At 45.6% G+C, this 17384-nt stretch overlaps 1 protein-coding gene across 1 annotated transcript in view; it reads right to left on the bottom strand.

The window, feature by feature from the left end:
• Nucleotides 1–2586: 2586 nt before the first annotated feature.
• mtnr1ab (melatonin receptor 1A b) overlaps nt 2587–17384 on the bottom strand; it is a 33461-nt gene continuing 18663 nt past the window's right edge. The window contains exon 2 of the mRNA XM_021583503.3: nt 2587–4189. Within this exon, the coding sequence (XP_021439178.1) occupies nt 3327–4189 (863 nt within the window). The 3' untranslated portion in view covers nt 2587–3326. The remainder of the gene's footprint in view (nt 4190–17384) is intronic.

Raw genomic sequence — 17384 nt, 5'->3', positions numbered from 1 at the left:
TCTCTACATGTGTTGCCATGGTGATCGATAACATTCACAGCTCGTCAGCTGTGTGCTGTTCTGACATGGACGCAGCAGGCTTACATGGTAACATGGTTGCAATCCAATGGTTCAGGGTGTATGTAGTACAACAATGGACCATTTTGTCCCAGAGTGAGTTAGTGTCAGTTTGTTTGGCTCATTTCTACAAAGCGTCCATTCTCATAGCTTTATGTTTATACCAATAGGAGATGCAGCAGCGTAGAGAATATGTGGATGAGGACGGTACTGGAAGATAGAGTTGCTTAGTGGAACAATAATCCTTCCTACAGTACAGTATAGATGACTCAAGATTTGATTGATTTCATCATCACTCTATCAAGAAAAAAAATAAACAGAAAACAGCCTGGCTGCTCCACAATACAGGTCTCCACCGGACATCCTGGGGTTGCCTGTGACGGAGGAACGTTTCACTGTATATGGCGGCTCATCCTCCTATTCAAGTTAATTAAAAAAACACACCCACTACAGGCAGTTAGTTATAGAGAGGGGTGGCTGCTAGTTATCCGAATAGCCATGATCCTTTGTAAAGCCATTTTAGAAGAGACAAACACAATTACTGCAGCCTACTCAGTTCTCTACAACACCTTTTCATCTGAAAATCCGGAAATAACCAATTGTGGGCATGAAAGCAGTTCAATTTATAGAACCACTGCAATGTATTGTATTTAAATATAGCACAACGGAATTGTACAAGCTGTGTACAGTCGTGGCCAAAAGTTTTGAGAATGACACAAATATTAATTTTCACAGTCTGCTGCCTCAGTTTGTATGATGGCAATTTGCATATACTCCAGAATGTTATGAAGAGTGATCAGATGAATTGCAATTAATTGCAAAGACCCTCTTTGCTATGCAAATGAAATGAATCCTCCCCAAAAACATTTCCACTGCATTTCAGCCCCACCACAAAAGGACCAGCTGACATCATGTCAGTGATTCTCTCGTTAACACAGGTGTGAGTGTTGACGAGGACAAGGCTGGAGATCACTCTGTCATGCTGATTGAGTTCGAATAACAGACTGGAAGCTTCAAAAGGAGGGTGGTGCTTGGAATCATTGTTCTTCCGCTGTCATCCATGGTTACCTGCAAGGAAACACGTGCCGTCATCATTGATTTGCACAAAAAGGGCATCACAGGCAAGGATATTGCTGCCAGTAAGATTGCACCTAAATCAATCATTTATTGGATCATCAAGAACTTCAAGGAGAGCGTATCAATTGTTGTGAAGAAGGCTTCAGGTTGCCCAAGAAAGTCCAGCAAGCGCCAAGACCGTCTCCTAAAGTTGATTCAGCTGCGGGATCGGGGCACCACCAGTACAGAGCTTGCTCAGGAATGGCAGCAGGCAGGTGTGAGTGCATCTGCATGCACAGTGAGGTGAAGACTTTTGGAGGATGGACTGGTGTCAAGAAGGGCAGCAAATAAACCACTTCTCTCCAGGAAAAACATCAGGGACAGACTGATATTCTGCTGAGGACTGGGGTAAAGTCATTTTCTCTGATGAATCCCCTTTCTGATTGTTTGGGGCATCCGGAAAAAAGCTTGTCCGGAGAAGACAAGGTGAGCGCTACCATCAGTCCTGTGTCATGCCAACAGTAATGCATCCTGAGACCATTCATGTGTGGGGTTGCTTCTCAGCCAAGGGAGTGGACTCACTCACAATTTTGCCTAAGAACTGAAGCCATGAATAAAGAATGGTACCAACACATCCTCCGAGAGAAACTTCTCCCAACCATCCAGGAACAGTTTGGTGACGAACAATGCCTTTTCCAGCATGATGGAGCACCTTGCCATAAGGCAAAAGTGATAACTAAGTGGCTCGGGGAACAAAACATCAATATTTTGGGTCCATGGCCAGGAAACTCCCCAGACCTTAATCACATTGAGAACTTGTGGTCAATCCTCAAGAGGCGGGTGGACAAACAAAACCCACAAATTCTGACAAACTCCAAGCATTGATTATGCAAGAACGGGCTGCCATCAGGCTCTCTAAGGTCAGGGCGTGACACAACTTCATGTAATTGTCATTAAAACCCTTTGACACTTATGAAATGCTTGTAATTATACTTCAGTATTCCATAGTAACATCTGAAAAAAATATCTACACACTGAAGCAGAAACCTTTGTGGAAATTAATATTTGTGTCATTCTCGAAACTTCTGGCCATATATTATCCAAATGTACAACGTCACAATATAAAACATGTATGTATGGGAATGTGTCCAGTATGTGAAGAATCAAACATTTCTGCTGCACTGCAGAAGTTATGGATATCAGTCTTAATGTGTTTATATGCCAATGATGTTCAAGCTGCCCCTTATCTTAGGATTCTTTGTCATCAGTTTTTGCGACTAAATACATACTGTTTTATATAGCACAGTATATAGATGTAGACTGAAACATACTGTACAGTGCTATTATACATGTAAGTATATATAGTATAAAATATATGATTTGGACTTTAAATTTCTTTTACACACAGATCTACAGCACATCACCTCAGATAGACGTATATGACAATTACAGTAAGGAGATTGACAGTTGTTGTCAGTTTTAACAGTTTATATTCCCTCTGGCCCTGACTTCTTGAAACCCATATTATTTACTTCCTTATTTATTTCAGTACATACTAGTCACATTTCACTATTCTAAAATTAAACAAGCAAGCACTTTTGTTGTAAACAATGTGTTAACACTATTTAAACGATTGGTCTTATGGCAATGGTTTATTTGGAGTTTTTCTTCATATAGCCATGACTAGAGCCGAGCCCATCTGTGGAATGTGCATGTTACCACGTTTGTGTCACATTTCCCAGTGCATATGAAACACTTCACAACAAACATATTGCTTTTCAAGCTTCTGAATTTCCTTTACATCAGCAACCTACGGTATGTAATACAACTTTGATGTTATAGTCAGAAGTAACAATCTTTACTATGTTATTTCTCATACAGGTACACATAAAGTACTGTAGACTGGTAAAGATTGCATAACGTAAGAAACCCTTTCAGCTCTATTCTGTGAAATGATGCCATACTATCCATTGTCAATATAAAATAAATACATACATCTATAGTTCATTATTGTAAACAATTAGACAGAGGGGAACATACAGCTACTGTAATGCACCTTGACTGAGTAGAATCTGTTTAAAAACTGCATACAAGCTGTTAGAGTCATTGGCTTCAGTTCAGTACATTATACATCATTAATAAGCCTGCAGTCTGGAAGCAGTAGAGATGTGTTTTTAGTATGTCTTTGCTCACAGTGCTCCCTTCATGACCTCTCACACGCAGTCTACTTTCACTTGGTTGTTGTTGGTTATTAAAGGGGATGGCTTGACTCTCTCCGCAGCGTCGTTGGAACTGTCAGGGAACAACAACGTCACAGTGCAAAGCGAGACAACTATCCGTTTGTACTCCCTCCGGAAGTTCTGGTTGAGCAGTCCATAGACGATGGCATTAAGGCAGCTGTTGAAGTAGGCCATGAAGTAACTGAACACGAACAGCCACTCTGGAATCATGGGTATTACTGCGGCGGGGTTGACGGCCACTGCCAGTCCGATGAAGTTCAGCGGTGCCCAGCACACAGCAAACAGGACGAACACCACAAACATGGTGACAAAGTTCCTCACGTCATGCGGCGTGAGCCTCGGCCTGAACTCGGGCTTCACCCTCCGCCTCACCTGGATGACCAGGATCCAGATCCTCAGGTAGCAGTAGGTGACGATCATGATGGGCAGGATGAAGTGGAAGAAGACCACGGCGATGGTGTACGCTGAATTGGCCGACTGGACGAACGTACACGAATACACCCTGGGATCGTACTGCAGCGAGCCCACAAAGAAGTTGGGCACCAGGGCCACCACAGTCAACAGCCAGATGAGCAGGACATAACACAGGGAGTTCTTGTCACTGTACAGCTTGTGGTATTTAAGACTGTGACATATATAGCAGTAGCGGTTGATTGCGATGCCGGTGATATTGAAGATGGAGCCGATGACGCTGAGTCCCATAAGGAAGCCGCTGACCTGACAGTGAATGAAGCCCAGGTTCCAGCCGTTGTTGAAGATGGAGGAGAGGACCAGAGGGTAGGGGTAGAAGGCTACCACCAGGTCTGCTACAGCCAGGCTCACCACAAACACGTTGCCTGGAAAACAAAGGAACGCTCTGTTTATTTGATTTTTTAAAATCTGCCTAATATCCTTATCTGAAAGGATCAGCATCTTATACCCCTCGAAACCAGTACTGTTTTTATATTTCAAGAGCTGTGTACAAGTGTTGATGTGTACATGTTGATTCACAACGCTTTCATTTAGGATTTGAAGGGATTTGAAATGACATAAAAAACAAATCAATGGATCATATTCCCCAGTCTATACTCCCCAATGGTAGCAGGTTGACTGAAATGGAATGACCTTTACTGCTCTCTCTCTTTTAGAGGGGATTTAACCACACATGGTGCTGAATCTCTGGGAAAAGTTTATCTCCTGCTTGCCCCCCCCCCCCCTTCACACACACACACACACACACACACACACACACACACACACACACACACACACACACACACACACACACACACACACACACACACACACACACACACACACACACACACACACACACACACGTCATTTGAGCTATTATGATCAAATAAATGTCTTAGGCAATGTCATAAATGGCACCATATTCCCTGTACCCTATTCTTTATTGGCCCTTGTCAAAAGTAGTGCACTATATAGGGAATAGGGCGCCATTTTGGACGACACCATATTATGACCTGTCCACTGGTGACCTGGACTGGAACTTGTTTTGCTATGTCTAGCCTCATTAATGCTAATCCTGGGTAACATTGTGCCTCTCTGTTAGGAATGGTTTAGAACCATGACGCACTGTGGGGAATATAAAAGGTCCCAAAATGTGAGGTATGCCCTAGGCCCCTTAAACTCAACTCTGGACCTCGAAGCCAGTTCCACTGCCTTTTTTAATTGTTCCCTTCACATCAGGAACTGATTTAGGTGCAATAATGATCAATAATGATCAGGTAGAACAGAAAACCAGCAGGCTCCGGAGAGTTTAGGTAAGAGTTTAGTACCCCTGGCTAGTCTTGGCTCAGGCTATTGGCTCTGTTGCAGAATTACTCGCCTTAATATAGCTACTGTACTAGCTAGTCTTCATAGTGTTGAGAACTGTTATGACCAGTCTGTGGTGACCAGCCTGTGGTGACCAACCTGTGGTGACCAGCTTACAGGAATGTCTCTTCTTTGAACAACTCCACTTATTCATTGTGGTTTCAAAAACAACAATGTTCATTTGTTCAAGTAGGACTAACTAGATCTCCGACCTACAACATATGATATAAGAATATGACATATTTTTGGAAATCAAACTCAAATGTTACTGCTGGCAATGTCATAAGAATCTTCCCCACCACCGCCCCCCATAAAGGCCATAAATCATGCGCTATGGTTATATTCAAGTTACCAAAAATGCAAACATTTAGTATGCTGGAAAGGGTCCACCCTGATGGTCATTGTAAAGCAATGCATTTCCTTCTCCATCTACATTACCTTGCATGCATCCTCCATATGCACCACTGAGCTAGCTCATCATTTACAATTGGAAAAGTAAATGGGAAAAGGAGTTTGAAGTTTCCTCACCTGTCTGTTGTTTTTGCTTTTTTTTTTTTACTCCATCACTTGAAAGCCCTGATCTCTAAAATAAATGTAATATGTCAGGCTTGAAAATTCGTTCAGCCATTTTGGCACATTGACTCACAACCCAAAGCACACTCCACTGGTTTCTAGTGGTAAGAAATGTCATTTGATCACCTTTTGCCATCTAGTGGACGATCTGGGAATCAGTTGGGGGATATAATTACATCAATGGATAGGTAGAATAGGTACTTCAGCGTTCTCCTCATGTGTATATCATTCCTGTAAGATGACAAATGAAGGCATGGCATGTTGGACAGGCCTTGCACTTTTAAAATTGATCTTCCTATGTGAATTTGTGCATGTTTTGAGCATCACCATCAACCCCCACATTCACCCACCTACATCAACACCCACATCAACACGTGCATCAACCATCCCACATCAAACCTCCCACTTCAACCCCCCCATCAAGACACACCTTCAAATTAGTGGATTCGGCTATTTCAGCCACACCCGTTGCTGACAGGTGTATAAAAAAAAAAGAATCGAGCACACAACCATGCAATCTCCACAGCAAGACCCCCACATAAACCCCCAAACAACCCCCAACATCAAACCCCCACGTCAACCCCCACATCAACACCAAAGCTCCACATATCAAGCCCCATATTCATTTCCCTCATCAACACCCACATCAAACCCCAACATCAACTCACATATCACCCCAGACATCAACCCCCACATTGACATCAAAGCTCCACATATCAACCCCCACATCAACCACTAAACATCAACCCCCATATCAACTCCCCTACATAAACCGCCCCCACATCAACCCCTCCACATCAACCCCCACATCACTCCCCTACATCAACCCCCTATCAACCCATCTACATCAGCCCCCACATCAACCCCCCAAATAATCCCCCCGCATCAACGCCCACATCAACCCCCAAATCCCCCCTCCAACATCAAATCCCCCAAATCAACCCCCCATCAACACCCCAACATCAGCCCCCACATCAATTCCCCAAATCAACCACCCCACATCCACCCCCACATCAACCTCTCCAAATCAACCCCCCCACATCAACCCACACATCAACCCCCCAAATAAACCCTCCCACAGCAACCCCCACATCAACCCTCTCCACATCAACCCCCACATCAAGCCCCTCCACAACAATCCCCACATCAACCTTCTCCACATCAGCCCCCACACACATCAACCCCCCACCTCAACCCCCTCATCAACCCCCCACATCAACCCCTCACATCAACCCCTCCACATAAACACCCCCAACATCAACCCCCCACATTGGGTGGCAGGGTAGCCTAGTGGTTAGAGTGTTGGACTAGTTGGGAGGTTGCAAGTTCAAACCCCCAAGCTGACGAGGTACAAATCTGTTGTTCTGCCCCTGAACAGGCAGTTAACCCACTGTTCCTAGGCCGTCATTGAAAATAAGAATTTATTCTTAACTGGCTTGCCTAGTTAAATAAAGGTAAAATACATTTTAAAAAAAAACATCAACTCCCCCACATCAACCACCATATCAACCCTGCTACATCAACTCCCCCACATCAACCACCATATCAACCCTGCTACATCAACTCCCCCACATCAACCACCATATCAACCCTGCTACATCAACTCCCCCACATCAACCACCATATCAACCCTGCTACATCAACTCCCCCACATCAACCACCATATCAACCCTGCTACATCAACTCCCCCACATCAACCACCATATCAACCCTGCTACATCAACTCCCCCACATCAACCACCATATCAACCCTGCTACATCAACTCCCCCACATCAACCACCATATCAACCCTGCTACATCAACTCCCCCACATCAACCACCATATCAACTCCCCCACATCAACCACCATATCAACCCTGCTACATCAACTCCCCCACATCAACCACCATATCAACCCTGCTACATCAACCCCCCCACATCAACCCCTCCACATCAACCCCCACATCACTCCCCTACATCAACCCCCTATCAACCCATCTACATCAGCCCCCACATCAACCCCCCAAATAATCCCCCCGCATCAACGCCCACATCAACCCCCAAATCCCCCCTCCAACATCAAATCCCCCAAATCAACCCCCCATCAACACCCCAACATCAGCCCCCACATCAATTCCCCAAATCAACCACCCCACATCCACCCCCACATCAACCTCTCCAAATCAACCCCCCCACATCAACCCACACATCAACCCCCCAAATAAACCCTCCCACAGCAACCCCCACATCAACCCTCTCCACATCAACCCCCACATCAAGCCCCTCCACAACAATCCCCACATCAACCTTCTCCACATCAGCCCCCACACACATCAACCCCCCACCTCAACCCCCTCATCAACCCCCCACATCAACCCCTCACATCAACCCCTCCACATAAACACCCCCAACATCAACCCCCCACATTGGGTGGCAGGGTAGCCTAGTGGTTAGAGTGTTGGACTAGTTGGGAGGTTGCAAGTTCAAACCCCCAAGCTGACGAGGTACAAATCTGTTGTTCTGCCCCTGAACAGGCAGTTAACCCACTGTTCCTAGGCCGTCATTGAAAATAAGAATTTATTCTTAACTGGCTTGCCTAGTTAAATAAAGGTAAAATACATTTTAAAAAAAAACATCAACTCCCCCACATCAACCACCATATCAACCCTGCTACATCAACTCCCCCACATCAACCACCATATCAACCCTGCTACATCAACTCCCCCACATCAACCACCATATCAACCCTGCTACATCAACTCCCCCACATCAACCACCATATCAACCCTGCTACATCAACTCCCCCACATCAACCACCATATCAACCCTGCTACATCAACTCCCCCACATCAACCACCATATCAACCCTGCTACATCAACTCCCCCACATCAACCACCATATCAACCCTGCTACATCAACTCCCCCACATCAACCACCATATCAACCCTGCTACATCAACTCCCCCACATCAACCACCATATCAACTCCCCCACATCAACCACCATATCAACCCTGCTACATCAACTCCCCCACATCAACCACCATATCAACCCTGCTACATCAACCCCCCCACATCAACCCCTCCACATCAACCCCCACATCACTCCCCTACATCAACCCCCTATCAACCCATCTACATCAGCCCCCACATCAACCCCCCAAATAATCCCCCCGCATCAACGCCCACATCAACCCCCAAATCCCCCCTCCAACATCAAATCCCCCAAATCAACCCCCCATCAACACCCCAACATCAGCCCCCACATCAATTCCCCAAATCAACCACCCCACATCCACCCCCACATCAACCTCTCCAAATCAACCCCCCCACATCAACCCACACATCAACCCCCCAAATAAACCCTCCCACAGCAACCCCCACATCAACCCTCTCCACATCAACCCCCACATCAAGCCCCTCCACAACAATCCCCACATCAACCTTCTCCACATCAGCCCCCACACACATCAACCCCCCACCTCAACCCCCTCATCAACCCCCCACATCAACCCCTCACATCAACCCCTCCACATAAACACCCCCAACATCAACCCCCCACATTGGGTGGCAGGGTAGCCTAGTGGTTAGAGTGTTGGACTAGTTGGGAGGTTGCAAGTTCAAACCCCCAAGCTGACGAGGTACAAATCTGTTGTTCTGCCCCTGAACAGGCAGTTAACCCACTGTTCCTAGGCCGTCATTGAAAATAAGAATTTATTCTTAACTGGCTTGCCTAGTTAAATAAAGGTAAAATACATTTTAAAAAAAAACATCAACTCCCCCACATCAACCACCATATCAACCCTGCTACATCAACTCCCCCACATCAACCACCATATCAACCCTGCTACATCAACTCCCCCACATCAACCACCATATCAACCCTGCTACATCAACTCCCCCACATCAACCACCATATCAACCCTGCTACATCAACTCCCCCACATCAACCACCATATCAACCCTGCTACATCAACTCCCCCACATCAACCACCATATCAACCCTGCTACATCAACTCCCCCACATCAACCACCATATCAACCCTGCTACATCAACTCCCCCACATCAACCACCATATCAACCCTGCTACATCAACTCCCCCACATCAACCACCATATCAACCCTGCTACATCAACTCCCCCACATCAACCACCATATCAACCCTGCTACATCAACTCCCCCACATCAACCACCATATCAACCCTGCTACATCAACTCCCCCACATCAACCACCATATCAACCCTGCTACATCAACTCCCCCACATCAACCACCATATCAACCCTGCTACATCAACTCCCCCACATCAACCACCATATCAACCCTGCTACATCAACTCCCCCACATCAACCACCATATCAACCCTGCTACATCAACTCCCCCACATCAACCACCATATCAACCCTGCTACATCAACTCCCCCACATCAACCACCATATCAACTCCCCCACATCAACCACCATATCAACCCTGCTACATCAACTCCCCCACATCAACCACCATATCAACCCTGCTACATCAACCCCCCCACATCAACCACCATATCAACCCTGCTACATCAACCCCCCCACATCAACCACCATATCAACCCTGCTACATCAACCCCCCCACATCAACCACCATATCAACCCTGCTACATCAACTCCCCCACATCAACCACCATATCAACCCTGCTACATCAACACCCCCACATCAACCACCATATCAACCCTGCTACATCAACTCCCCCACATCAACCACCATATCAACCCTGCTACATCAACTCCCCCACATCAACCACCATATCAACCCTGCTACATCAACACCCCCACATCAACCACCATATCAACCCTGCTACATCAACTCCCCCACATCAACCACCATATCAACCCTGCTACATCAACTCCCCCACATCAACCACCATATCAACCCTGCTACATCAACTCCCCCACATCAACCACCATATCAACCCTGCTACATCAACTCCCCCACATCAACCACCATATCAACCCTGCTACATCAACTCCCCCACATCAACCACCATATCAACCCTGCTACATCAACTCCCCCACATCAACCACCATATCAACCCTGCTACATCAACCCCCCCACATCAACCACCATATCAACCCTGCTACATCAACTCCCCCACATCAACCACCATATCAACCCTGCTACATCAACTCCCCCACATCAACCACCATATCAACCCTGCTACATCAACTCCCCCACATCAACCACCATATCAACCCTGCTACATCAACTCCCCCACATCAACCACCATATCAACTCCCCCACATCAACCACCATATCAACCCTGCTACATCAACTCCCCCACATCAACCACCATATCAACCCTGCTACATCAACTCCCCCACATCAACCACCATATCAACCCTGCTACATCAACTCCCCCACATCAACCACCATATCAACCCTGCTACATCAACCCCCCCACATCAACCACCATATCAACCCTGCTACATCAACCCCCCCACATCAACCACCATATCAACCCTGCTACATCAACCCCCCCACATCAACCACCATATCAACCCTGCTACATCAACTCCCCCACATCAACCACCATATCAACCCTGCTACATCAACTCCCCCACATCAACCACCATATCAACCCTGCTACATCAACACCCCCACATCAACCACCATATCAACCCTGCTACATCAACTCCCCCACATCAACCACCATATCAACCCTGCTACATCAACTCCCCCACATCAACCACCATATCAACCCTGCTACATCAACCCCCCCACATCAACCACCATATCAACCCTGCTACATCAACCCCCCCACATCAACCACCATATCAACCCTGCTACATCAACACCCCCACATCAACCACCATATCAACCCTGCTACATCAACTCCCCCACATCAACCACCATATCAACCCTGCTACATCAACTCCCCCACATCAACCACCATATCAACTCCCCCACATCAACCACCATATCAACCCTGCTACATCAACTCCCCCACATCAACCACCATATCAACTCCCCCACATCAACCACCATATCAACCCTGCTACATCAACTCCCCCACATCAACCACCATATCAACCCTGCTACATCAACACCCCCACATCAACCACCATATCAACCCTGCTACATCAACTCCCCCACATCAACCACCATATCAACCCTGCTACATCAACTCCCCCACATCAACCACTCCATATAAAGCCCCCCACATCTACCACTCCACATCAACTCCCCCACATCAACCCCCCCCCCCACATCAGCCCCCACATCAACCCCTTACATCAACCACATTAACCACCACATCAACCCTGCTACATCTACCACTCCCCATCAACCCCCACATCACACCCCTACCTCAGCCCCCTCATCAACCCACCACATCAACCTCCACATTAACCAATACATCAACCCCACCACATCACCCCCCACATCAGCCCTGCTACATGTACCACTCCACATCAACCCCCCCACATCAGCCCCCACATCGACCCCTTACATCAACCTCCACATTAACCACCACATCAACCCTGCTACATCTACCACTCCACATCAACCTCCCCACATCAACCCTCCCAAATCATCCCCCCACATGAACACTGCTACATCAACCACTCCATATCAAGCCCCCCACATACCCCCCAACATCAACCCCCCCCCCCCGCAGACCCCTCATCAACCCCCCACATCAACCCCTCACTTCAACCCCCACCTCAGCCCCCTCGTCAACCCCTCCACATAAACTCCCCCAACATCAAGCCCCACATCAACTCCCCCACATCACCCCCACACATCAACCCTGCTACATCAACCACTCCATATCAACACCCCCACATAAAACCCCCCAACATCAACCCCCCCACATCAACTCCACCACATCAACCCCCCCAAATCAACCCCCCACATCAATCCCCCCACCTCAGCCCCCTCATCAACCACCCATCAACCTTCCCAACATCAACCCCCGAACTGACCTTGGAAAGGTTGCATCCTATGACCGTGCCACGTTGAAAGTCACTGAGCTCTTCAGTAAGGCAATTCTATTGCCAATGTTTGTCTATGGAGATTGCATGGTTGTGTGCTCGATTATATTTTTTTTATACACCTGTCAGCAACGGGTGTGGCGGAAATAGCCAAATCCACTAATTTGAAGGTGTGTCCACATACAAATATATATATACACACTCATCATTTGAACTACTGGTCATGTCTGTTTCATGCTCTACCATGATGAAGAAGACTCATACTCTCAAACATCAACAGGCCGAAAACAGATACCATGCTATAACTCTGCAGTTGCTTTGCTACAGATACAGTAAATAACAAAAGATTTCTACAACATGATAAAACAAGTGGCATGATGCAGAATATGATGTCTTCGAACCTCCTGCGGAGACATTCTAGATGTCATTTCCCTAAAATTCAGGAGGGATTGTTTTGTTTGGAAATAATCATTCAATATTTGATATCTTTATGATACATTACTTCGGAAATCATCATTCAATGTTTTATGTCTTTATGATACATTACTTTGGAAAGAATCCTTAAATGTTTTACATCTTCATGATAAATTATATAACTTGGATTTAATGATCAGTTTTCCTCATTTGACAACCTCTTTTTGACGCTGCAGTGAAAGTGAGTGAAAGAGAGGCTTAAGGGCTGGGTTCAATCTGTACCGCGGAAGTATCGCTTAAGATCTGCATTAAAATGTAATGGTGATTTCTGATTAAGTCGACATATGCAGCGTTTACTGTGATAGCAGTCTCCGCGAACCTGGGATCATTGCCTTTACATTTAAATCGAGCTTAAACGGGGATAAACAAACATAACAAAAATATGCAGAAATAAAAACAACAAGAAATTAAGAAATGTTGGAAACAGTATTTATATACACAGTACAAAATCCAATGGCAAAATTGATGGAATTGCAAGAAATTAACACCCATAATTACTAAGCAAAAACAGTTTTTCATACATTTTTGCACAGTCATAAAAACAGTCATAAAAAAAAGAAAACAGAAATGTTACATTTACATAAGTATTCAGACCCTTTACTCAGTACTTTGTTGAAGCACCTTTGGCAGGGATTACAGCCTCAAGTCTTCTTGGGTATGACGCTACAAGCTTGACACACCTGCATTTGGTGGGTTTCTCCCATTCTTCTGTGCAGATCCTCTAAGCTCTGTCAGGCTGGATGGGGCATGTCGCTGCACAGCTATTTTCAGGTCTCTCCAGAAATGCTCTGGCTGGGCCACTCAAAGACAGAGACTTGTTCCAAAGCCGCTCCTGCATTGTCTTGGCTGTGTGTTTAGGTTTTTTGTCCTTATGGAAGGTGAACCTTCCAACACCCCAGTCTGAGGTCCTAAGAGCTCTGGAGCAGATTTTCATTAAAAAAAACGGTACTTTGCTCTGTTCATCTTTCCCTCGATCCTGACTAGTCTCCCAGTTCTGGCTGCTGAAAAACATCCCCACAGCATGATGCTGGCACCACCATGCTTCACCTTAGGGATGGTGCCAGGTTTCCTCCAGACCTACCGCTTGGCATCCAGGCCAAAAAGTTCAATCTTGGTTTCATCAGACCAGAGAATCTTGTTTCTCATGGTCTGAGAGTCTTTAGGTGCCTTTTGGCTAACTCCAAGCTGGCTGTCATGTTCCTTTTACTGAGGAGTGTCTTCTGTCTGGCCACTCTACCATAATGGCCTGATTGGTGGAGTGCTTCAGAGATGGTTGTCCTTCTGGAAGGTTCTCCCATCACCACAAAGGAACTCTGGAGCTTTGTCAGAGTGACCATCGGGTTCCTGGTCACCTCCCTGACCAAGGCCCTTCTCTCCCTGATTGCTCAGTTTGGCCAGGCAGCCAGCTCTAGGAAGAGTCTTGGTGCTTCCAAACGTCCTCCATTTAAGAATGAAGAAGGCCATTGTTTTCTTGGGGTCCTTCAATGCTGCAGAAGTTTTTGGTACCCTTCCCCAGATCTGTGCCTCAACACAACCCTGTCTCGGAGCTCTACCTTCAACCTCATTGCTTGGTTTTTGCTCTGACATGCACTGTGAACTGTGGGACCGTATATAGACAGGTGTGTGACTTTCCAAATCATGTCCAATCAATTGAATTTACCACCGGTGGACTCCAATCAAGTTGTAGAAACATCTCAAGGATGATCAATGGAAACAGGATCCACCTGAGCTCAATTTCGAGTGTCATAGCAAAGGGTCTGAATACTTATGTAAAGAAGGTATTTCTGTTTTTTATTTGTAATGAATTTGCAAAAAATGACTGTTTTTGCTTTGTCATTATGGGGTATTGTGTGTAGATTGTTGCGTAAAATTCTTTATTTATTAATCATTTTTAGAATATGGCTGTAAAGTAACAAAATGTGGAAAAAGGGAAGGGGTCTGAATACTTTCTGAATACACTGTAAATATGTGAATGGTGTGAATGGATAGTACGTGCACTATGTGAATAGAAAAGGTGTGTATAGCAGTAGTTATATAGAATGAGCCTTGACTAGAATACAGTATATACATATAAAATGGGTAAAACAGTACGTAAACATTATTAAAGTGACCAGTGTTCCATGACTATGTACATAAGGCAGCAGTCTATAAGGTACAGGGTAGAGTACCTGGTGTTAGCCTGCTAGTAACAGTGTCTAAGGTTCAGGGCAGGGTGCTGGGCCGAGGCTGACTAGTGATGACTATATAACAGTCTGATGTCCTGGAGATAGAAGCTGTTTTTCAGTCTCTTGGCCACAATTTTGATGCACCTGTACTGTCTCCGCCTTCTAGATGGTAACGGGGTGAACAGACCATGGCTCTGGTGGCTGAGGTCCTTGATGATCTTCTTGGCCTTCCTGTGACACTGGGTGCTGTAGTTAGGCAGGTAGCCCCCGGTGATGTATTGGTTGTGACCGCACCACTCCCTGGAGAGCCCTGCAGTTGCGTGTGGTGCAGTTGCCGTACCATGCTGTGCTACAGGATCTGTAGAAGTTTGTGAGGGTCTTAGAATATGTCCAGCGGAACAGCAGTAATCTCGTCTACATAACAATGACTCTCAACATTCAGCAGAGCCTAAATCATTCATTTGGATTTACAGTACCAGTCAAAAGTTTGGACACACCTACTCATTCAAGGGTTTTTCTTCATGCCAAGAGTGTGCAAGCTGTCATCAAGGCAAAGGGTGGCTACTTTGAAGAATCTCAATATATAAAATATATCTAGATTTGTTTAAGACTTTTTTGGTTACTACATGATTCCATACGTGTTATTTGATAGTTTTGACGTCTTCACTATTATTCTACAATGTAGAAAAAAGTAAAAACAAAGAAAAACCCTGGAATGAGTAGGTATGTCCAAACTTTTGACTGGTACTGTACATGTTATTCAATCATTGCACCCACACTGCCCGCGCACATCAACGAGCATCTGCGTAGCCAGGCACTAAAATAGAACTTGGTTCTTTTTGTAGTGCTTGACGCGCTGCAAGTCCCGCCTCTCCCATCTTCTCATTGGGTTTCAGGAGCATATACCCACGTGGGTGATTGAAAGATGAAGTGAGGTTCATACGCAGTCCAGTTGGTAGTAGTAATGCACCTTAAAGTTGATTGCCAACCGCCATATAACGTCCAAAGAAGAAGAAGAAGACTGAAGGAGGAGAGACGACCAGAAACAAACTCGGTTTACCCTTTCATCTGTGGATTCACTGTCGGAGTAAAGGACCTTGTGCATTTCAGGTATTATAACAACCCAATGTTTATATCCCAGGACAAATTAGCTAGCAACAGCAAGCTAGCTAGCTAAATTGTTATAAATGTTTAATGCTTTTCGACCTGTCCGCAAATTAATACAATTGGTTCAGAGTTCGTTTCGATATTTCAACATGCGTGTCCTGATCACATCTGGTGTGGGTGGACAAAATCAACATGCGCGCAATGATGCACGTGGACGCACTTGGACACGCCCGCGAGCAGTCTGGTCAGCATGTTAGCCTCAACAGTTTTGGCTCCAGGACACTGCAGGCTTGCCAGACTAATCATAATGCATTGTATCCCTAACATGTCACACCCTGACCATAGTTTACTTTGTATATTTCTATGTTTTGGTTGGTCAGGGTGTGATCTGAGTGGGCATTCTATGTTACATGTCTAGTTTGTCCATTTCTATGTTCGGCCTGATATGGTTCTCAATCAGAGGCAGGTGTTCGTCATTGTCTCTGATTGGGAACCATATTTAGGTAGCCTGGGTTTCACTGTGTGTTTGTGGGTGATTGTTCCTGTCTATGTGTTTTCACCAGATAGGCTGTTTAGGTTTTCATTACGTTTATTGTTTTGTAGTGTTTGTGTTTAGTGTGTTTTTTCATTAAACATGAATCGCAATCGACACGCTGCATTTTGGTCCGACTCTCCTTCTCACCAAGAAAACCGTTACATAACAGATGCATCACATATACGGTACTTAACTACTTCCTTGTTCTTCTTGTACTGCAGAGACAAGATAGTTCATAGATTAAAGTCATTAAACTCAATACAAAAATTATAATCTATAATAATCATACCGAATAAGATGCAACAGTTTGACAGAGAGCTCAACAGGCCATGTGAGTGTGGAATGGAAACAAGGATTCTAGGTCCTCCACTGTAATAGAGGTGGCGTGGTGCTGGAGTCCCACTCCAAT

This window comes from Oncorhynchus mykiss, chromosome 25, assembly GCF_057628025.1.
Source record: "Oncorhynchus mykiss isolate SJ-2025 chromosome 25, ASM5762802v1, whole genome shotgun sequence".
NCBI lineage: Eukaryota > Metazoa > Chordata > Actinopteri > Salmoniformes > Salmonidae > Oncorhynchus > Oncorhynchus mykiss.
The sequence above is the reverse complement of the archived record's forward strand: the minus strand, read 5'-3'. Positions and strand labels throughout refer to the sequence as shown.